This window comes from Andrena cerasifolii, chromosome 1, assembly GCF_050908995.1.
Source record: "Andrena cerasifolii isolate SP2316 chromosome 1, iyAndCera1_principal, whole genome shotgun sequence".
NCBI lineage: Eukaryota > Metazoa > Arthropoda > Insecta > Hymenoptera > Andrenidae > Andrena > Andrena cerasifolii.
In genome coordinates this window covers 33,789,860-33,813,461 of record NC_135118.1, presented here as the reverse complement: position 1 = coordinate 33,813,461, position 23,602 = coordinate 33,789,860, and the positions used below count along the sequence as shown (strand labels likewise).

Here is a 23,602-nt window from a genome sequence, read left to right as displayed (position 1 = left end):
TCATTTTTATTTGTTAAATAAATAAATATCTCAGAAAATGTAAATTTTACAGGAAAGACAGTTTAAAATTTTCATTTCACAGATAATTAAACACTGATGATATAATTTGTTTAAATTCACATTTTTTTGTTATGCCACTATCAATGCCAAGCAGCGTATCTGTGCCCTCTGGTGGGCGGGCAGCCGAGTATAAGTCAGAATTATTACTGTTCCAGGAAAACACTTAGAATATTTAGAGAGCTATATAACATCAGGTGTTAAATTTTGGACGTGAAAGTTGATAACACATGTTAAAAGAGACTTCTCTTTTTAACTTGGATTCATAAAAAAGACCAACTAAAAATCAGTCTAAGCTTTGATCAAAATTTGACTTATACTCGTTTGCCCGTCCACCAGAGATACGTTAAAAACATAGCATACAATTTCGTCACAAGAGCCTTCGTTTCCCAGAAAACTGACTTTATTCACGGGTCCATTTGTCGTCTGGCATCGGCGTGTTTCTGCGCCGAGGCGAGTCTGACACGGAAACTATCGATCCACGTCACCCGCCGAATGTTTACTCAGAAACTTGATACTTTCTTCGCCGACCTGAGCGACTTCCGAGGTCATTGAATTCCACTACAAACTACAAGCCCGAAGATAAACTTGCCAATCCTTATCCTACGTGAATCCAAAGGCATGAAAGGGGCCGTCGAACTTGAGATATCATTTCGGTCGCTTTACCCGCCTTACCGGTCAGTCAGAGAGTCCCAGTTCCTTGCTATTCACTAGTCACGAGTAGTTCACCCTCCGCGGGAGCATTCCACGGTGCCTGTATTAAATATCGGCGGTGACGGTAAAATTTCCAGCCTCGCCAAAGCGACGCGTCCCGATACCAATCTATCGGGGCCACCCTCGGCGTTCGATCGCGTACGCGTAGTAATTTCCTATCGGTTAAACGGTGTTTTTCAATTCCACGTGTTCCCCGATCCCTCGTTAATTTAATTGGACTCGAGGGGCGGGATCTCGTTCGCGCCGCCCTCCCCTCCACTCTGCCTCCCCTCCGCTTCCCCGACCACCCCATTTCCTTTATCGCGCTCAAGTATGCAACATTTCCAAATCAGGAGCGTTGCCAAGTGGGACACGCTGCGTTTCCTGCTCCTGCTGTTGCTGCGCCCGGCCGTTGCTTACCATTTTCCTCGCGTTCTCCGCGCGCAGTCAATGGTTCCGCGAATCTACGTGTTTACTTTGAAATCCGTCGGGCCCCCTACACCCACCCCTCTCTCGTTGCCTCGCCCCTTTTCCCTCGATGAATGCTTGCAGGAAGTTCAACAAAGGGAACGACGTCCGCGTGCTATCTCGCCGCCGCTGGACGATATCTAAATATAGAGCTGTTTATCGTCTTAAATTAGAAGTGTACGTACGTATGTGCGTGCGCGCTGTATCGCGCGTGGCAATCGACGCTTTCGATTACAATTCAGCGCAGCTCGCACGAAGGATGCTCGAAAATGCTCGGAACGAGGCAAGAGATAGTTAATGGGAGATGAAAGAGTGTCGAGAAATTTTCATAATTATTTAGATTCTTGGTAACTCTGGCGAGGATTTAGGGAATACGTGATTCATTTTTACTTTCCCTTGTGCAAATGCGCGTGGGATAAAATGTAGGTGTATGCGATGGTTAATAACACTGTTGGTGCGAAGATTTAAATTTTCTGCATTAGTCGCGTGCGGATATTTTGAGGCAGCCTTTGATGACCGTGTTCGCTGAACGCCTATAGGCGTTCGCCGCACAGTATGCGCATAGTAGTCAAAGGGTTAATAGGTTCAGTGCTGCAGTAGAAGTTAAAATTCTTTATAGAACTTTAAAAACTGATCAGAAATTGAAATTCCCATATTCGGTTACATGAAAGTTCTGAATACGAATTCGTATTAAATCAATGGGGTGGTTTCAGCTTTTCAAACACCGTGCAAGAATTTTTTTTTTTAATATTTTCAATAAAAAGTATTTGTAAACCTTGTTAAATAAGATAGGTAGCAGAGACTTATAAGCTAAGAAATCGCGTTAATTTTATATTTTAGTTATTGTTCAGGTCGTTACACGCACGACACGTACCTATAGAGAATTTCTGTTCCAAAAACCTGTTGCAAAAAACGTGCACCAGAATTTTTTGCACGCGAGCCTTCGTTCGCAATAAAGTCTCTGAGAACTGTGCGTGGAGAACACGCGCGTTTGGCTAACCCGAAACGGCGCAAACAATGCTGCGTCGAATATATATTTTTTATTTTCCATTCGTATCGCGCAGTTTTTAAGCATTCTGTGCCACAATATTTTTGATCCCATTGTGGCAAAGTTATTTTTATAAAATATTGCACATTTGAACTATTTTCAAAGTGCTACCCTACCCTCCCATTTAAAACAATTTATCAATACTAGCTTTTATAAAACAATTTTAAATACTCACTTCAAAAACCTCTGCCCCGTCTGCTCAAAATATTACTCAGGATTTCTCTGTTTTTTTTTAAATAAAAAATTCTTTACTACCATTCACAATAGATCTGAATAGTAAAACTATTACACTAAACAGAACAAATAGAGCAACAAGGCTAAAATGGTTCAAACACTCATAATAACTAATAATGCTCCTATTACCCTTCCGCCTTCACCCTTCAAAATTGATCACAGCATTCCCACGAATTTCCTTTCTCATAATGATCCATAATATTACCTCCAAAGACATTGACCTCCTTTCATGAATCACCTTGTAACTCGTACATTATTCTATAAACAGTCCAAACCGTACTGTACCTTTAGTATTTGATTTTTAAAACAGCAGCAAAAAAAGATGCGCCCCTTTCCCCAGATAACGCGTTATTATCTGTCAGTGGAGACAGCATTCAGCACCGGATCCAGGCTTTCCTTTTCAATTTCGAAGCCCGCGGTAGGGCTATGTACATCTGTCATCGAGAGCAAAAACAATAGTCGTAAAAGGTGGAAGTTGGAGCATTGTCTTGCTGATTCCGCGATAGCTATATTTTTTTTCATTCCCACTCGACCCAGCATCGTTTCATTTTGAGACACACTGACCCGATGTTAACAGTTCCCGATTGCCCCTGATGGGCGCGTGGATTTCGATCGTTGGACAACATCAGCTTCCCTCGCTTGTAGCTGGGTTATTTATTGGCGCTTTTAAGAACCGTCTCCCGGGAGAATCAAACGTTTCCTGCGTGTTGCTCCCTGTTTTTGATTGATTTTTTGCTGTACTTACAATTAGTTACAGATACATCCTTGTATCTTATCGGAATACTTTGATATTCCAACGCTCTGCTATTCGAGTGCTCTACTGTTCGAACGCTTTGCTATTCGAGCGTTCTGGTACTCGAACGCTTTGCTACTCGAACGCTATGATACTCGAACGGTGTGATACTCGAACGCTCTGATACTCGAACGCTCTGGTACAAAAATAAAAAAGAAAACAATTGTAGAAAAAGCAGTTTTTTGTAAATACTGATAAAAATAAAATTCACTAACGAGCGCGTACCAAAAAGCATTAGTATTCTGGGGTTAATATTGAAAAAGTATGCAGAGTATGTTTCTGGAATGTTGATTTGCCTGCAAGACACTTAAGGTTGCAAGCAATTTCGCTTCCTATTGCTTTTCCGATACGACTGTATCTCTGTTCTCTGCAAGGCACATAATACGTTATTATATGTCTTTCATCCGCTGCGCTTTATTTTATTTCATTCGTTTGTGATACACGGCAGTTTCTTACCTGTACGTTTTCGTTTATCGCGTTTCCCACCCCCGGACATCATTTCCATCAACTAACACGCCTCCGTGAACAAAAGTGTAGCGATGCGATGTCGGTGTTGAGCGTCGACCAGAGAAGAAAGGACACGGAGAGCAGGCAGCGCGGCGTGACGGTAGGTGGAGGGACCTTTTAAAAATAGCTTTCCCGGCGAGAAAGACCTCGAGTGGGTTTCTCTAATTAAACAGAATTTCCTTGGTTAACCACGCCGACAAGCATCGCCAGGATTCCCTCTTGTTGTTGCTGCCTGTGTGCTGGGGCATTTGCACACCGTGGCCCGCGGTCTGTTCCCTTTCTCGCCCCTGGGATCACGCGAAGAGCATTCAGGAAACAGAGCGCTCGAATAACAGAGCATTGGAATAATGGGGAATTCGAATGACAGAGAGTGCGGGTGACGGAATATTGGAATAGTAAAGCGTTGCAATCCCAGAGCAATAGAATGTCTGGACATTGTAGCAGCAGCGGAACGAATAACAGGGCGTTCGAATATCAGAGCGTTCGAATAGCAAAGTGTTCGAGCATCAAAGCGTTCGAGAACCAGAGCGTTCGAGTACTAGAGCGTTCGAGTACCAGAGCATTCGAGTTAGGGATTGTAACCCTAAGCCGGTTCGGTTCTCAGTAGGCTAACCCGCACAAGAGTTACCCTGTTAATACTCTAGGGTTCGTAGTGTTTCCCTATTTTTGTGAAATCGAGCTGTACTTCTGAATTTTTATCTCAGAAACTGTATATCGCATTAGGTTTATCCTTTTTGTATTTTAATGTAGATGGTTTTGCCTATTTGAGTAATATTTTTATGAAATTGTAAAATTATTTATGTAACATGTTAAATTATAAACAAATTTTTATTTTGCAAATTTCTCCTCGAGGGTGGCATGTTTTTAAATTTGAAAAAAGGCCATATTCTTTGAAATTCTACCTACAAACTAAGCTCCCTCCTAGGATGGAATCTTTAATATTAACGTCACATTGACCTGTTAAATACAATAGTTCGCCTCGTTTCAGGTAAGCCAGCCGCACGCTCCGCTATATTACGGTCGGTAAATAAATTTCGTGTATAATAGTTGCGTTACAAAATATTATTTTACTCATAAATAAATAAATTATCTTTCGAATTTCGGTTACGATCCCTGGTTCAAATACCAGAGCGTTCGAATACTAGTTCGAATTTCAGAGCGTTCGAGTATCGGAGCGTTCGAGTATTAGAGCGTTCGAATAGCTCAGCAATGGAATAGCAGAGTATTCTGATAACAGGGGTGCTTTTGTTCTACACTTTCCGCGCGTCACTGTTTATTACCCAAATTCCCATTTCTCTTCACCGCCTTTTCTTTGGAGTCAAGGCATAGGTATTCTAGCAAAAAAATTAGAAAGGAGAAAAGGTTTTTATTTTGTCTCCATTATAATACTACCGTTCTCGGTGACACTCTCCTCATTTTATTTCGTCAGTGGGTTAATCAAAGAGGAGTATTCCGAGCCGTAATAAGGGCGGAATCCCTTAAACGTAGTTCCTTGCGTTACGGGTGTAAAAACTCTCGAGTAGACTTCCGTAATTAAAGAGAATTTTCCGAGTGACACGCTGGATTAAATTAACGCCTTTCGCGGCTTGCTGCGCTGGAGCTTCAAGTGTCTCGAATTTTTTCCCCCTTTAGTCGTGTTGCGTACTCGTGTTGCTTTCTGTCGCGAACTTAAGTTCCTCAATGCCATGCAACTTCTTTCATAATAGATTTCGAGCCTTCCTTCAACAGTGCCATGTTTGCGATATGTTAATGCAATCATGGTACAATTATCTGTTATCATTTTGTGACATTCAAGGTACGGATTCACGTTTTGGTCTTAGAAGCCGCTCCGAAGATCCTTTTAGGAGAAGATGATTCGTTCCCAGCAGTTTTTTTTCTGAGCAATAGTACTTTATATTTTAAATCATAGAACTTGTAAAGGCTGTACTTCCGAAAGTGACCGGTGGCCGATCGAGATGAGACTTGGTGGGTATTACGAGGGGTGTGGAAAGACCCCAAATATAAAATTTTAGCTTCGACAATTAATGCGTTCAACAGATACAGGGGTAATTGTGCATAAAAGGGTACACCTTACCGATTTAATCACTTTACCACGATCCCCCCTCTTAACAATATTTCTGTTGACTTATACCGACACAACGCATTTCACTTTCCAACTTGTCCCGGGTATTAGCATTGGTTGGGGCTAGATTAGTGCGGGGGCGCGTAAAGCATGGTAGCGAACCGATGTGAGTTTGGCGATGCTAAAAATGGGAGTGTGGTTACAAAATTTCAAAAATAAAAAATGGCAGGAGGGGAGAGTTCCCGGGTAGGGGGGCCTGCACCAACGTCAAACAAAAAAAAATTAAAAAAAAGAAATTAATAATGTTTTATTAATATTTCGGAAACTAATAAATACCCGAAGCTACAATTTTAGATTTAGGTTTCATACCCGTTCCCATATCCCTTGTAAATGGGATCACAAGGTGGTTGACGGTAAAAAAAAACTAAGAATTTAAGAATTACTAACAATTATCCAATCATAAAACATTTATGATTCAAAAGCACCAAGTGGACTGCTTAGCGTTTACATAAACTCTTTTCATTATAATGGCGTGCTAAATTCGTCCCTGAAGTTACATTGGTATTTTATAAACCACCTTACGCATGTTACAGCAAAACAGGAGAATTGGATTCCTTGAAATACCACTTATTTCTCAGTACTCTCTAAAATACTCTGAAACACAGATAAATTAAAACTAAACTTCCTTCTGGAAGATGTTTCAAGTACTCAGAGATTCCTATCGTCCACAGAGCTCTGCAACGATTCGTCCATGACTCGTTCTCCAATCGCAATCATCCAGCGCATGCATCCCTCGGATTCGCCTTGTATCCTCCCAGAGATTGATTTTTCCTCGAATATGCCACAAACAATGCAGTAGAAATCCTCCTTGTACATACCACTCGATGCCCACGAATCTCAGAAGCCCGAGATTCACCGAATTCTTTCGAAACGGACGTCGAAGACGACTTGCGCCCCCAATGCGCGGCAATACCTTGCGCGTTGTACGGAAAATAACGGTGTCGATTTTCATAGAAATAGGGGGTTACTACCGACGTTCCCATATTTTCACGACACACCGTGGGAAATATAGGAAAATTCGGGGCTTTCTAGCTCGCTCTTTGGCCGAGGTAGTAAAGTCTATGCACACATATCAGTTCCGTGACGGGTCAGTGTCAGTGTCATTGTCAGTATCAGTGTCTGTGCTCTCTTTATGACCGTGTCACTAACCGGCACGAACAAATGTGAACTACTGCATTCCACAATAGGGAAACGATAATCTTTTGCCACTAATGTGTTTTAACACTGATATATTTTACCACTGATATATTTCACCACTGATATATTTCACCACTGATATATTTCACCACTGATATATTTCACCACCGATTTCTTTCACCACTGTTATATTTTACCACGTATATTTTTTACCACTGAGATATTTTACCACCGATATATTTTACAACTGATGTATTTTTCAACTGATATATTTTTCAACTGATATTTTTTACCACGTATATTTTTTACCACTGAGATATTTTACCACCGATTTATTTTACGACTGCTGTATTTTTCAACTGATATTATATATTTTTTTCTAATGATATATTTTACCACAGATATATTTCAACACTGATATATTTCGATACTGATATAGTTTTTACCTGATATATTTTTCCACTGATGTATATCTCCACCGTATATTTTTCCACCGATATTATTTTACTACTGATGTCGGCTTCGAGCGTCACTTTGGAGAGAAGGGAGTTTTCTCGGCTTTGCTTTATTGCCTTATCGCGTAGAATGAAATATGAAAGAGATCGACAGCCCTCGTGTCGCTCATACGCTGTCTCATTGGCCGCGGTAAGAACAGAAGAAGTGGAAAGGATAGCGCCCACCTTAGTTCGAGGCAATACCGCAACTGATTACCTGATACGTGTGAATCCACCTTTAGGGATCGCAACTGCGTCGCGGAAATCCTTGACATTGATGTCTCTGTCAGTTCCTTTGGCGTGGCGTCGTTCTAGGTGTACAGTCGATGATATCCGCCTGGATATTACATAGAAATGGATATTACAACCGCCCCCTCTCGCAGTTCACGCCTGCTCGCTCTACCTCTTCGCTGTACGTATCGTATAAAGAAAAATTGACGGTGGTTCTCCCCGTCAAAAGGGACATTTCTGTGCATGGCGGTTCGTATCGACTCGCTCGCCTCCATGTTTGCTACCCTCTTCACGGTCTTATGAAAGCGAGCCGCGACGACTTTCTCCCTGACAGTTCATTTTCTTCTTCGTCGTTTTCCCCTTTTTCCGTCGCCATTTTGCAGCGCTGTTTCATGCTCTTCTATCTTTACGTAGACCCGTTTCTTCTTCGTCTGGATGCTGATACATAGGGTGAAGAGGTGTAAATAAGTGACAGAGTTCTTTTACTCTTATGTAGACCTGCTCTTTTTCTTCGGGAATGTTGATATTCTAGATGCAAATAGATGAGAGTCGCCACTCGAGTTCTCCAACTGTAAGTGGCGCAGCCTCTCTCCATGGATGTAGACGTGTTTTGGGTTCGTTTGGAAGCACTGGTGTTGTGGATGGAAAGATAGAACGCGAGTAATTGAAAGTGAGTAGTAGAGTTCCTATTTAGAAGAGGAGGTTGCGATGTAGAGGTGTGCTTTTCGGATGATTTTCAAGTAGAAGTGGAAGAGAAGATGGGGTCGTTCTTTCTTTTGGAATCCAAGTACTTTTTAGCTGAAACTATTCTTTAAAAAGAGGACATACTCCTTCGGGGCAACTTTGCTTCCTTATGTGCGAGACATCGATCCTTAAGGCGAATTTAGACTTGACACTTTGGATGTGCATCGCGTATTATTCATCCCGCAAAGGGGCATTACCTCAGAATTTTTGCGACGTAATTTGACAGATAGATTTTAAACAGCTGCTGATTGAAAATTAGCCTAAGTCACAAGCAAAAATATTTTACATGTTTTTCGTAATCAAACTATTCGTCTTGGCTGTTCGCGACCTTTTGCCACTTTTCTGGTGAAAGTTTAAGTAGCACATATCCGTACACATATGTACTCCCAGTGGGCGCGAGAAGGAACCTTTGCACCGCCCTAATAGTATCTATTGCCACAGGCTCACATTGTAAATATATACTCGCCACTGAAGTCTCCTGCAGGAGTTCCTTACACATCATCCTCTACATCTGTAACCCCTAGTTTCATTCAGAAACCTACCCCGGGGTCGTGGCCACCCCTCGTTAAACCTCCCCCAATTCCACAGAAGGAATCACCCCCTGCGTCCACAGTAAAATCGAGTATTTACCCCAGAGGTAGACAGGGATTTGCGCCCCCTGGGAGAGATCCATCTCCAAGGACCCAGAACACGTGGACGACAGGCGATCGTGCGGTCGTACGATCACCAGAAACACGGATCCTCGAACGACACCACGTGTCTCAGAGATAATCCTCTCGCAGTTCTTTCGACTTGAATAGTGCCAAACCCCTGTTTAATAGCCCGGGGTCGAGGTCCGTAAAAATCGCCAGCCCCCAATGCCCTCTTCGATTGTCGCAGTAATAATAATCGTTGGATTCTCCTCAGATGGCATTTCGAAGGTTTAAACTCGCTTCCAGTCTATCCGAGCCGTAATGTAAAGGCGGATTCACACGTGCCAGTCCCGCGACGCTTCAGTGGCGTCAGCGTTAGTGGTGAAGAATATCGTTTGCTTCGCGCTTGTCATATTTTTATTTGAACTACGAACTTTAAGCAATTTGATTGCATAGTTTTATAGAGCAGTGACTCTCAACGCGGGGTACGCGGTAAAGTCGATAGATCTAATAACTGTAAGATATTGCCACCCTGTGCGTTCCCGGGGAATGTTAAATTATTTATATACACATCTTTGGGAGTGGATACGCGAAGCATGAAAGTTTGAGAAGCACTGTTATAGGGTATTGAAGATCATTAAATTTTCATTCTAATTTTCGGAATTTTCGGGTTACCGAAATTCCCTTGTGAGACTATGCTAGCATTGCCACTGACGGCACTGGACTGACACGGAACAGACATGTGTACGCGGACCTTAAGGAGCTTCTTGGATTCGTAAAAGTCAGTTTACCTGGGGGATTCGTTGCTCCACGTCGGTCCCCCAGGTGCTTGAAGGAACGGTAAGCGATCGCTGAATCGAGCTTAAGCGTCGTCTCGACGAAATTGCGCGAACATGTGTTTTGGGGCTGGGCTGGTGCAGAGTGGCTAGTTTTCTCGATTTAACTAGGCAAAATCGAGGTTTGAATTTTTGGACCTGAATGGGAATTTGTTTCTCGATGATGTGGGTAGAATTCCTGAAAAATAGATAATGCTTTTAATTAGTAATTCAGTAGATTAATTAATTAGCGTATTCTTGTTGCAAGCGGATGGAGGAGGAAGTAATTTTATCTGGTAAATAACGTTGCAGAGGTAGTCAGCAAGTAACGCGAGACCAGGTGCTGTTTTCAGCGTTGGCGTCGGCATAACGAGCGCGGAGAGCTGCGAAAGAATTCGATTCCGTCGCGGTTTGGGTTACGCGAGATTGTTGGTTTCGCTGAATTGTTTTTTTTTTTTTACGAACTACAATGTTGGAAATGGTATGCGGCGCGGTGGTGCTTGCTTTCTGATTCTGTTCACGTTGCAATAAGGCGGGATTGTGGGGTGAGCGGTGGAGAATGGAGCAGGGCGCGAGAAGTTGAAGCTGCATTGAATTGAAAGTGTAAGGAGTACAGAATTGTGAATTGAAATTGCATTGAATTTACATTGGATTGAAAATTGAACATTAGAGTTGTATCGAATTGTGAATTGAAGCTTCCCTAAATTGAAATTTCCAAGTACCCTGAACTGCGACTGAAACTGCTCAGAAATAGATAGCAAATGAGCCTGCTCTGAATTGAAAATTACGAGTGCCCCGAATGAAAAACTGAAATTCCCTTAAATTCAAAACTGACTCTGCCTTAAACTGAAACCTAAAATTGCCTGAAAATTGATTATGCTGTGAATGGAAAATTATAATCCTAATTTTCCAAGCCCTAAATTCAAAACTAATAACTGCTCCGAATTAAAAACTGAAACTGCCCCGAATTAGAAACTCAAACTGCCCCGAATTAAAAACTCAAACTGCCCCGAATTAAAAACTCACACTGCCCCGAGTTAGAAACTGAAACTGCCCCGAATTAAAAACTGCAACAGCCCTGAATTGAAAATGAAGACAGCCACAGTGGGGAGCCAGAACTCCAGCGGACTGAAAATTGAAACCCACAACAATACTGAATAGAGCTGAAATACAAGCCTAAGCCAGCCTAACAATTAAAGTTACTCTCCACCGAACATTAGAACCGCCTGGTGCAGCAAACTCGCCGAGTACTCGTAGGATCTTGGAGCGCCCTCGACAATAATAACCCACGACAAACTTCACAGAGCCATTTCCATCTGTACAAATCGAGCTGCTAAGTAACACAGAAAGCTTAACCCAACGCATCTAAAATTTTCAAATGAAACTAGATACACTTGCTTGAGAGACCAATATGTATTTAGCCGGAGACAGGAACGCCGGAGTACAAGATCACCGGCAAAGATTCGCCCCGTCTGAAGGAGCGTGCCTCTATCACGGACAACGTCTCTAACATAAGGCTCCGTCGAGATCCCTTGATGCCATTGTTCAGTGGAAATTCGCGTGGCTTGATATCGTTCTCGTCTACGGCGTTGCTCTTGTGCCAGACAAGAACTATTTCTTGTCTGGTCGCGTTTCGTGCCGCGTTCTAGGCCAACGGACCCAGCTAACAATAGTGAGATTCGACCAGTCGTATTGGTACACGCGATCCCTCTTATCGATCCTCGCTGTGTCCATACACATGCGGGAAATGTATTACATATTTGCGCCGCGATCCGCCAGCGGATCAGTGCAACCAGGCTATCGACAGACGAAATTGTTATCGCGTGGGATGCGGGCTTTATCCAGAAAAACATGTGTGTATTGTTCGATGATTCTGTTGTTCCTGTGTCGCTGATAAATTTAATCAATAAGAGTCGTCTAGTGGTCGTTCCCGAACAAGTTGACTGTAGGTACTATTTTAACTTTCAGGTCCAAATTGTTGTAAGAATTTAATTTTAGTGGGTGAAAAATGGTGGGGTTGAAAATTAGAACAAGTGTTTAGAAGTATTTCTATTAAATAGAGTGATTGAAAGAGATCAAAGAAGAGGGGAGGTTTTACTCACAAGGGAAGATCCCGAAGCCGAAAATTCAAAAAATTCTGAAACTTTGCGAATATGTAGGGGATTTCCTCCTGATTACAACGGAATTTTTCTTTGCTGCCCAAATTCACTCGAAGGGGGTGAAATTAACCCCCGAAAATGCGGCTATTTTCCGATTTTGTGTTATAACTCGCGAAATGTAAGAAATAGAAAAAAAAGTTTCGAGGCAAAAGTTACTTCTTTTAATTAAATCTATCATTTGGTAAACAAATTATTTTACAGTTCACGAGTTATAACAGAAAATCGGAAAGTAACCGGATTTTCAGGGATCAATTACACCCCCTTAGAGTGAATTTGGGCAGCAAACAAATATTGCGTTGTAATCGGGGGGAAATTCCCTACATATTCACGAAGTTTCAGAATTTTTTGAATTTCCAGGTTCGGGATGTTCCCTTGTCAGACATCTATACACTATTCCTATTACAATCTACTTCCCTTTTCTCAGCTTTTGAGAGTCTACGTGCACTGATTCATACAGTAATATTTAAATAGGAATTTCGCGGTATGTATCCACTATGCTCCATATACTCCCACCACCTGAACCAAAACAAATCAAACAATTTTGCTTCTTTAATCCGTTCCATGTCACTCTGAAAATTCAGATACATATTTGGTAGTTCTATAAAAATTAATGAAAAAACTAAATTGCAATATTCAGTTACAGCCACTTCTTTTTATTCCATTTTCGTTTAGACACTAAACTCAAAAATGCCTTTCTCTTTTGAATAAAAATCGTGGCTCACGCGGCATGGAGCACGTTAAGGGTTGCATAATAACCAAGTAACATAATCATAAATCAAGTTTGTGGTACAAGTTACGCGAGGAATGGGATGCATAGTACAAAGGCGAAATCGATGGAACATGATTCGCAATTCACCAGCTTCCTAGGTTGTCGAGAAACACCCCCACCATCCTTGTTTGGCGAGCCCCCGCTGTTCTAGATTCTAGATCAATTTCAAGGGTCCCTTTGAAGACGTGCTCGAAGCATTGCATATTACTATGCGCTTCTGTCGGGTGCACCGTGGGTGGGCGACGCAAGGAAGGGACCTTGAAACAATGATTTATACGTATGGCCGTCGCTGTGCGCCACCCTTTCGAATCAATCTGCAGCTTCCGCGGCTGGGATCGGTCAGGGCCGACGCTGCAATTCCCTCTGCTACCGTAATCGCGTCTCGTTTGTAGCGCGCGTTTATTTGAAGGCGGACCCTCGTTGCAATGCCACTGCTGGTAGCAAAAAATTAGCGTTTCAAATTTGTAATCCTCCACAAACGAAATTTGAACAACTACATGTATACGAGCGAGTCTACGTAAATAGGAATCTTTTGCAGTTTTCACGTTTAAACATTGTTACAAACCATAAGGATAAACTTCAGTAATATTAAAAATAAGCGAAAATCTTTGAAAATTGGAGGAAGGAATCTCTATGCAATAGTAAACCCCCCTGTTAAATTTTAGAAAAATTGATTCGCTGATGTTTAAATTATTTAACTTTTAATTTAACAGAGGAAGGTGATCACACGGTCACTGTCTAATCAAGTAATGAAGAGCTGCTAATTTAATTTATTTATATTTAAAAATAGCTGTTATTGGTATATAGGAAATTCTCAGTCCCCTGGTATATCACAAACCACAAATTTACACTATTTACAAAGAATTTAGAGTTATTTACCAAATTTCTCTTTTATACGTGTATTTTACATTAGTCGTATTTATCATTCACATTTCTTTTTATTTCACTCGATTAAATTTTCTTGGTAAAAGATATCTACAAACTTTGTCACAAGATTTAAGTCTCAGTCCACTACCTATGAAATTATTTATAAAAAAGAAGAAAACGACATTTGGGGTACTAGCGAAGTATAATGTGTACCTATATTAAAGATTGTATATAAATTAGCAGATATCTTTCAATTTTATTTCATAAACATCCTACTGTAAAATAGAAGTTTGTGGTTTGAATATATATTACTGTAACTGAATTTCTATGAAATGGCACTTGCAATGGAAAACATAGATAAGATATGTTAGCTCGAAGAAATAATACTGATAATAACTAACACGTGTGATTTGATATTTAGGGCGGGTCAAAATGGACCCTGTATCCTCCAGGGTTAACGGTGATACCAAAAGCATATTATAATTATCAAATTTGTACTTTGCAAATCACTATAATTTTAAAATGATTGCTACGTCGAACGTTGATTTCACTCTTCATTGTGCCTAGGAGTTATAATTGAGGTGCAAAGGGTTAAAAGTGCTCAATGGCGTTTGGAAGTCGATAGGCCTCTTCTTTTGCAAGAGCCTGTATGCTAATACACCTAGGTAGACATTATAAGGACATTTTCCATTACAGGCTTCGATGATTCAGATTTTTAGGTGCATCCGCATGCATCGCGCGTCGAAAAGGGATTATGCAATTATTTTACTCGAATTAGGACGTACAAGTGTACAGATATACATACGTGGTGAATGGAGACCTAATGGACGCACGAAAATACTCTTAAGCGCGGAATAATTTCCACTGTTCCCTCGTGGCATTGTGGAACGTCATATAGGGTTGGCACAAAAAGGGTTGAATACTATTCCAATAATTAATTACGCAATACAGAATTCTTAATGACTGTAATCGTATTAAACCCTTAACAGAAAATGTGCACAATGGGCTATTTAGAGATTTGAGTACCTACAGAGAGAATCGAGGATCATACATTGATCTAAATTACATTTCCATGTGAATTTTGCATCTACATATTTCGCTTCAATTTTCATCAAACTTTACGCTTTGATCTCTTCGAAAATTAGAGTGGCAAGAATAATTTTCTAAATTCCCTTTCAAACTATCAAGCCGATACGTATATGTACTAAATTATTTTTTTAAACAAATCCTGCAATATTATCCTGAGAAACTTGTCTATTTTTAAAGTAGTTTTCAGAGGGGGATGAAGATGTCACAAATAAAAAATATATATGCTTATTTTTGGCTGCTTTATGAATCTGTAAAAATTCACAAAAAGGTCTTTCCAAGCCATTTTGTGACAACGAAACTAAAGAACACTCGATTTGGAAAGCGAAACGTATCGTAGGTACCGACGACCGAATGTCAGTTTCGGAAATTAATATAACGAATAATTGTCGTGACGTGCTGGTAACGTGAATTACAATTTACAATATCATGTGCCCTCTGTAATATATTCAATTTTCTGCACGACCACGTTGTTTCGAAGATATTTCTCTGTGCGTTGCGATTTATCGAATATTTCATGGTAATGCTAGCATTCAACTGCATACAGAAGTGGGGTGAAAGACACAATGTTCATATTACTTTAATTACAACCTGAGCGGTTTAAAAATTGATGAAAAATACGCAGTGAGGGAGGAGCACGGCGGGTTTATGAAGAAATATTAATATAAACGGAAACAGCTGGAGAATCGATCCCTCTCGAATAAGTACTTTTGTATCCAGGATATTCCTTAATACATTCCCAAACTGCGGAGAAATTAATTCTAGAAACAAAAGCGTACATTACAATTTTACCGTACAAGCTCTCGTTCTCGAGGAAATCTATTTTGAAAATTTTGCACGTACCCATTTGACTGACTATAAATTGACAGAATGCAGCAATAAATATGGAAAATTGTAGTTGAAATAAATCCCCGTACAAAAACAAGTCAAATTGATGGAATAACTTTTTCAGAACGTATCGCTTTGTTTTCGAGAAAAACAATTTTGGAAATGCATCGAGCACGAGTGCGCTTGATCGATGGGTTTCATCGTTGAAATTATTTATCCCGAAAACTAAAGCTTCTTCTAAAATTTTTATTTGTTTTTGCACGAACAATTATTTCATCCACTGTTGCACCACATTTATTTATATATTTTATAAATAAATTTTCTTCCTTCCCAATTGTACCACTCATTGTGGGCCACCCAGTATATTCCCCGCACCTCGGTCTCGATATCGTTCATTTGTCTCAGACATGACACACGCGACTAATTCATTTCCCACTTTCATCTCTCCTTTCCACGTTTCTTTTGGTTCGCCCTCCCCCTACCATCATTTCTCTCTTCATCTGTCACTTGTTTCACTCCCAGCTTCTTGCCCAATTTTTCTTACCCCTCATAACTTAAACTGCCCCCTTCCCGACCTCACTCTCTTCCTTTTAATTCCCTCAGCCGCGTGTGCAGTTCCAGCCTGGTCAACCCATTTCCACAGCTTCTTTGTTTTATTATCCACCATCTCCGCTTTCATCTACACCACTTCCGTCAATTATTTCTCCAATTGCTCCGCAACATGTGACAACAGACAATGCTACAAATTACTAAACTTCACTGTCGGCATAGTTCTTATTAATTCAATGAGACTGAGATACGTTTCTGGATATACATTGCAGCTGGAAATATTGAAGTTGCTTTGCAGAGGTATATTGGCTTAGTAAAGCCGATCAAGTTCATATTTTTTAGTATTCAATAAATGAGAATTTAAAGTTAAATTTATTACATTGAATCAGGTACTAATGAAAAGCTATTGCAAAATACACAAGTATCCCCACATGGATTTTTATTAATTTATTCTTGTAAAACACTTGGAAAATAATTGCTTCGATTAATTCTTAAAAAATTTATGATGCAATCGCGAGTATGAGTTATCATTAAAGTCGTAGAGGCTTATACTTACTTTAGAATAAGTGTAAACGAAATACTCGACTTGCTTCCCACTTAGAATCTTTCGACACAGTGAAATTTCTACAAGCTCCCTAATATTTCAGACACACGAAACTGTTTCACATAAAAAAAACCTTAACTTATGATGACTCACCACTCAAGTTCCTCCTCCGTGCCATTTTTCCTTTATCACATTCCGTTTTTGTCACTCGCAAATTTTCCCTTTTCCCGGGCTCTCAATTAGACTTTACCTCCCCTCCCACCGTATTCCCACCTTTGCCCCACCCCCTCCACCCTTCGTTCCCTTCTTTTCCATATTTTTCATTCCTTTTTTCTATTAGCTTTTTTTCGTCGCGCCACGTTCTCGATTTTTCACAGCCCTTTTCTCCCCCTCCCCCCCGTTCCGCGCGACGGGCCTTTTTTCCTTCACGCTGGCCGTTCTTTTCACTCGGTAAGAATGCAGGCGGCGCGAAACGGCTGCAGCTAGCGGGATTCGCGGAACTGCAGCTGCCGTTCATTAACGCGCGGTTATTAAACTTTTCGTCGCCGGTTTCAGGCCGATTTGCCCCATTCTCCGCTGTCCCGCCTCGTTAGAATTCATTCTTGGCCGCCTCGCCCCAGCCCATTCTCGATCCCGCCGCACGGATCCCGCCCGATCCGGGGATCCGCGTCGCGGTATTGCCTCGTTGATACTTTCTTTGTGCCCCCTCCTAACCGCTGATTAACCCATATCACCGGATAATTACGGCAGGTGGCACCTGGTTTTGTAAATGCTAGCGTGGAAGCCATTCTTATGCAGTCCGTACGTGTAATATTTTGCGATCCGGATAGGGTGATTTGTTGGGTGGAAATAAATCGAAATGGGGGAATAAAGTTTCTTTGTACGGGCTTTTCTTTTTGAGAGAATCGATTGAGGGAAAGAACAGCAGAGGATTATTAGCAAATATTGTACAGATGCGAAGGAAGTGAATGTTTTTTAAGTTTGGAATTTTGAAGTGGACCGATCTAGAGGTGATGGTATTTTTTAAGATAATTTGTAGTTGGGGAAAAGACTGGAAAGGGTTAATGAAAAAATGTAATCAATTTTAATAGAACTTTTGTAAAATATGCGTCCATGGGTTGCAAAGGAGGCACGTGTCATAATTATTTCGATATTCGCGATGGAGAACCGTGACCACTACTTTTTGAACATCCTGTAGCATCAGTACGCGTACCATTCACGCAAGCCTCCCATGCAAGGTCCGCGCAGGATTTATGGTACGTCGACAGACAAGAATCACCAACTTTTCTGGCATTAATTTTAACGAGGCAATAAAAATTTCCACGGCACTTATATAATTACATCGCGACATAAATATTAATGACAGCCTCGAAGACAGAAAACTTCGTATCTGGACTTTATTAAAATTCAAGCAAAGTACGGTCGCAAGTTCCCGAACCCGCTAGACAGAAAGAGAGAGAGAGAGAGAGAGAGAGAGAGAGAGAGAGAGAGAGAGAGGGGGAGAGGGGGTGGGAGGATAGAAGAAACCAGTTTAATTACAAATTTAAAAAGTTGGGAGCCGCGATCTCGTTGCGTCGACGAAGACAGTTGCTTCTTGGAAGTAATTAATATACACCCCCTCTCATCCTGACGAATATTACGATGCGTCGATGACGCTGCGCCCCTCTGGACATTTAAAAAACCATCCTTCTCCTCCCCTACACTCGCCGGCGACCTCGTTTCGCCTGCAAACTCGCAATCCTTTCTGCATTTCCGCGACGAAACCGATATCCCCGTTGCTGGATCGCAGACAGCGGCGAGAAATCTTCTCGAACCTTCTTCATCGTCGACGATTTCAAAGGTTCTCCAATGTAGAAAGCAACGAAATCTGTTTGAACAGCTCTGTTAAAGTGGCAGACAGGCTTAAGCGTTGTTACAGGTGTACCAAGCAATAGTGAGTTTCGTGGGAGGAGTTAAGAGGAAAGAGTGGGGGAAAAAGCAATTGAGGGGAGGTGTTCAATTGGCAGTGTGTCTTCAGTTAGTACTGTGCGTTGCTGAGAAGATGGTTGGGCGGGGGTTTGGTGAACGGTTGATACGTGGGACGGAAGAAGCGAGAAGGAAGGTTGCGTTTCGTCCTGGGCCCTGCTATAGTCTGATTTTCGAGAGGCCCGAGGGAACCGCCTCGGGTCTCAACTCTCGAAAATCAGACTATAGAGCGGCTGCGAAACCTCCGATCTAGTTACCATTGTCCTCGTAGGATTATTCGCGCTCTGAAATGGCCCCACTTTTCACCGAACGATTCCCATTCGCTGGCAAGCGAGCAGTTATCACAACTCGCGGATAGAGGATGAAAAAAAGGTTGGTCGTGCAATGCAGATTTTCATTGCCACGCGTCATACGGTTACCTCGAAGCCATTTTTGCCCGCTGGACCCGCGACAGAGGTGTTACATGAAAATTCATAATCGTGAATCAGCGATGAACTGGTCTTCCCAGCTCGGACTCGCCGTTCCCCGTGGAACGACCGTGTATAATTTAATAAGGATTAGCGTTGTCGGGCCTCTGTATCGCTATGACGACCAACGGGAATTTTCATCCGCCGCACGGTTTCGAGCGGGCTGAATTAATACTACGCGCGAGGCTGCAACTTCTGACGGTAATACCCCCGGATAGGTCTCGCTTCGACGGGGCTGTAATAGCGGATTACATCGGTTTATCGTGTATGAACCGGTCGTTCTTTCACTTTTTCAATCGAGCTTTGACCTTTTTTAAACCCTGCACACTTTTCATCGCGATTAGCACGATTCCTCAGGCTCTCCCGAAAATATTAGGTGACATTGCTGTGCCAGTTCCGGTGAAATTGGAGGTTCTAGAGAATAGGGGCTCCTCGAACACTGTTTCCACTGAACAATGTTTTTGGGAATAAAGATCGAAGTGATTACCGAACTCTATTGGTGTACCAAGCAATCGTGACGCGTCGGAGGAGTTGAGATGTGCAGGGTGGGAGGGAAAAGAGTTCGTGGGAGGTGCTTGGTTACTAGCCACCCAATAGAGGTGTCTCGATACTAGATCGCCTGCTTAACCTCGAATTTAGTCTCGTATCGGCACGGAACATGGACCTAAGAATTAAATGGACGGAGCACAAAGTCTCAACATGGACGAGGAGGTCGAGCCAGTCGATCGGGAGGAGAGAAGTAGTGGTGGACGGCTTTAATTCTTAGGTCCATGGCACAGAATCGTATTGGGAAGCCATTTTATATCTCAATGTCGATATATAATTAAAAATAAACAGTATCCACGATTATAATTTAGTACAAAGATAGTATATAAGTGAGAAAGAGTGTGAGACACCAACAGAGTGGAGACAGAGACGTTAAAATAATCTAAAAAATCAGACAATTAGGTAATAGAGGTAGGTATCAGAAAATAAAAATAGGAACGGTAGGTTTTGGTTATATAAACAAATAATATAATTTAGGACGCATTATTTAGTATATGTAGAGGTGAAGGAAAGAAAATGAGAGAGAGAGAGAGAGAGAGAGAGAGAGAGAGAGAGAGAGAGAGAGAGAGAGAGACTAAAGAATGAAAATGGAGCGGAAATTATGAGTGTTATAGAGGAGGGGTTTCACCCTTATTGCGAGGGTGAATGAGAGTGAGTGGGAGTGAATCAAAGTGTGCAATGGAGAGAATGACAAAAAACTTTATTTTGTAAACCAATTCCATTTCACGGTTGTAGAGCTGAAATTAATATATACATATATATATTACTTTGACATGCCACTGTTCATAGTAGAATCAATTTCATTGGTCAAACGTAAACATTATAAACGAAACGCCAGATGGAGAAAGGTGATTGTTAAAACCGGAAGCTTGGATGCTTCCCAACGATAATTATCGGTTATTCGTGGATATAACGCGGCGCAAACGTAGTCGGTTAAATAAACGGCGGAGCGCTTCCCCTCCCTTTAACATCGCGCGTAAAAAAAAATGGAAATTTATCGTGGCTCGGGCGGAATATTAAATATCCCCTGTACACGGGTGTAACGTGGACGTGTGCACTGGTTAAATCGTCATGTTAATTAATAGGGAAGTACGGGGGCGACGAAATTATACCGAAAGCGATTCGCCCCGCCCCTCTGCACGCCCTTAGCCCCCCGCCATGGCCACCTTCTTCGCGTGGGAGGGAGCAGTTCGTTCGCCTCTTACGTTCGCGCAGCGATTACGGAATTCTTTTCCATTTGCATCGGCGATTTCGACAATATCGATGCCAATGGAACAATGGATGACGTTTATCTCGTTACTCGATGATACTTTGCCGGGATAACCGATCGAACTCGTTCAGACAATAAACGTCGACTAACAATCGCCCCTGGGTCGACCTCGCAAGTCGTTTGGAAAAACTTTTACTTACGGTCGATCTCGTTTTCCAATTTTTCCATTAACCGTTTACTGTTTCGTGTTTCAAAGGGCAGCGAAGGCGACGCTTCTTTCTTTCGTTTTTCTTCCTCTTTGTGGGGCTCTACCTACGTTCATCTTGCAGGGAACTCGGTTGGATGCTTTGATACTGGAACTTGGTGAGGACAAAAGGGGTTTACCTTTTTTGAAAAACATTTCGTCGAGTTGAAGCGATTTTTGTCTTGTGAAGTGAATAGTATTTTTGGAACAAATGGTGACTACCTGTGGTCCATGCGATGGAGAAGGAGACGCATCTCTTGATTCTTCTGGAAATTATACAGTAGAATTCAGGGATGGAACTTTTTTTTTTACCTGTGTAGTCCATCGGAGGGGCCCCTCGCGCACTCTATCCCCCTCCACGCGGCATCTTTTGCTTGTATAAGACAATATGCGTGTTTTACTCTCAACTAACGCTTAGAAAACATTATTCTACGGAACATCGACTGAATGAACCGCATAACGGCAAAGATGTGTATTACTTTTTCCCCACACAAATATTCATTTCACCTACGCACACCCAAACAGCACAATCTAACTCTTCCGCGCCATAAAATTTCATACGCGTTGCCCACAGAAAAAAGTATAGGTGCCTCCCAAAGCTGTAGCATTCGGAAAAAACTATTGCCTTCGATGTAAATCAATTTCCCCACAGTTTCAGCCGTATCCACGCGAGCTCTCGCAGAAATATACCCATCGTTGGAAACTCCGAGCCGAAGTTTCCCTCGACCGCTACAAAAAATAGGGAAAAAGAGAGAGGCAGGATTAAATCATGCTTTTATCATGAAAATCTCCAGCGAAGCTCGTCCTGGCCAACAAAAACGGAACGTCGAAAAAGAATATTTCAGGAAATTATCGCGAACGTTTCAGTAACCGTCGCGAAACGCTAATTCCGAACGAGCACGGAAAAACGTCGGCTGCGGGTAGTGGTTTCGCTTCGATTCCACCGATCTTCCACTTCCGGTGTACGTGGTACCCTTTTTCTCCCCCCACCGCCTCTTTCTGTTTCCCCGTGTTCGAGCCCATCCAGCCGTTCCTTTCGATGTTCCGCCGGTGTAATCATTAAAACGACGCTAATTAAAGGGGAAAGATTAACGAGACGTCCTTTTAACTCTGCTTCTCTTTTCCTCCCCTCAGAATGAAGCTCTGGTGGAGTTTGGCGCTGGTGGGCGTCGCCCTGTTGACGATCGTCGCCACCACCGAGGCGGATTCCGATCTATGGGAAGAGGACGACAAGGAGGTACTCGTGCGAACCGTTCGCGGCACCAAGGAACGAGGTACAAAATAATTCAGCTTTATCGGCTCAAGCCTTGGACACAGGGGCCATTCCGTTCCACAATTTCATTCCTGCACACCTTTGGAAAAACCTTTCGCTATACATTCTGATCTTGTTCTCGTTTAAAAGTTTTATCTTCTCAAAGAAATAATACCGGTAAGCTGACTGGTGACGATGTAGCAGGCACTTGAACTTTTGGAGTTTTAGGAACTTCAGTTGGGGCTAGGTTTTATGCGTGGTATATCTAGCAGAGAACCAGATTCAGTCCGAGATTTAATCAAGATCTAGTTTAGATTAAAACAAGGGAATTGGGATTCGCAAGGGGAGCTGGATTGTTGTCAAATCGTCACTGTTCTGTGTTGCAGAGTATACTTGGGTCATCTCTGGAAAACGCTGATTAGGTTGCCTGTACTTGATACTCGAACAAAGGGGGTTTATTATAATATATTATATAGTTGGAATATAATATGTCTTCGAATTTTTTGCTCGGATTTCAGTAAAGAATTGGAGAATTCCAAAAAAATTGCTAATCACGTCACCATGCTTTATTTCGATAATGAAACACGTGAAACGGTATTGCAATTGTGAGTTTTCGTATTAACGCGAATATCTGCGAAACCGTAACAGAACTCGAAAAGAGTTTAATTCAAAGTTTTGTGGTTCTTGACATCCTATAATACGACGATACAGAATTTTCGGAAGAAATTAGTTTTTCCAAAATCTATCCGCACCACACATTTTTACCAAAACTCCTTATCACCATATTGCAAGATATCAAAAACCATAAAACTTTGGAATTAACTTTCTTCCGATATCTTTTACGGTTCTGCAAATACTTATTCGCGATAATACGAAAATTCACAGTTTCTTTGAGGGGTTCTTTCCACCCCTAGAACCATTTCATTACCGAAGCAAAAAATGGTTACGTTATTGGCATCACTTGAACTACATTTCTGCAGTTTGAAAGTTCTTTAAATTCTCAAGTTAACGAACGTTCCTTGCAAGTATGCAGCTGCTTAAAAACATGGCCTGTTTCGCAAGACCCATCGTTATCGCGCGCCTTCCGCGCGAAAGGGTCTCGACGAACGTTCTCCTGGAACAACTGTATCGCTTCGCGAAG

The 23,602-nt window shown here is 41.9% G+C and overlaps 1 protein-coding gene and 1 long non-coding RNA gene across 2 annotated transcripts in view; both read left to right on the top strand.

The window, feature by feature from the left end:
* LOC143377649 (uncharacterized) overlaps nucleotides 1–23,602 on the top strand; it is a 50,948-nt gene that overhangs the window by 18,667 nt on the left and 8,679 nt on the right. The window contains exon 2 of the mRNA XM_076829192.1: nucleotides 22,344–22,483. Coding sequence (XP_076685307.1) covers nucleotides 22,345–22,483 — 139 coding nt within the window. The 5' untranslated portion in view covers nucleotide 22,344. The remainder of the gene's footprint in view (nucleotides 1–22,343; nucleotides 22,484–23,602) is intronic.
* On the top strand, nucleotides 4,449–4,902 carry LOC143374038 (uncharacterized). Its single transcript, XR_013086600.1, has 2 exons — nucleotides 4,449–4,746; nucleotides 4,789–4,902. It is a non-coding gene; the product is annotated as an uncharacterized LOC143374038 (long non-coding RNA).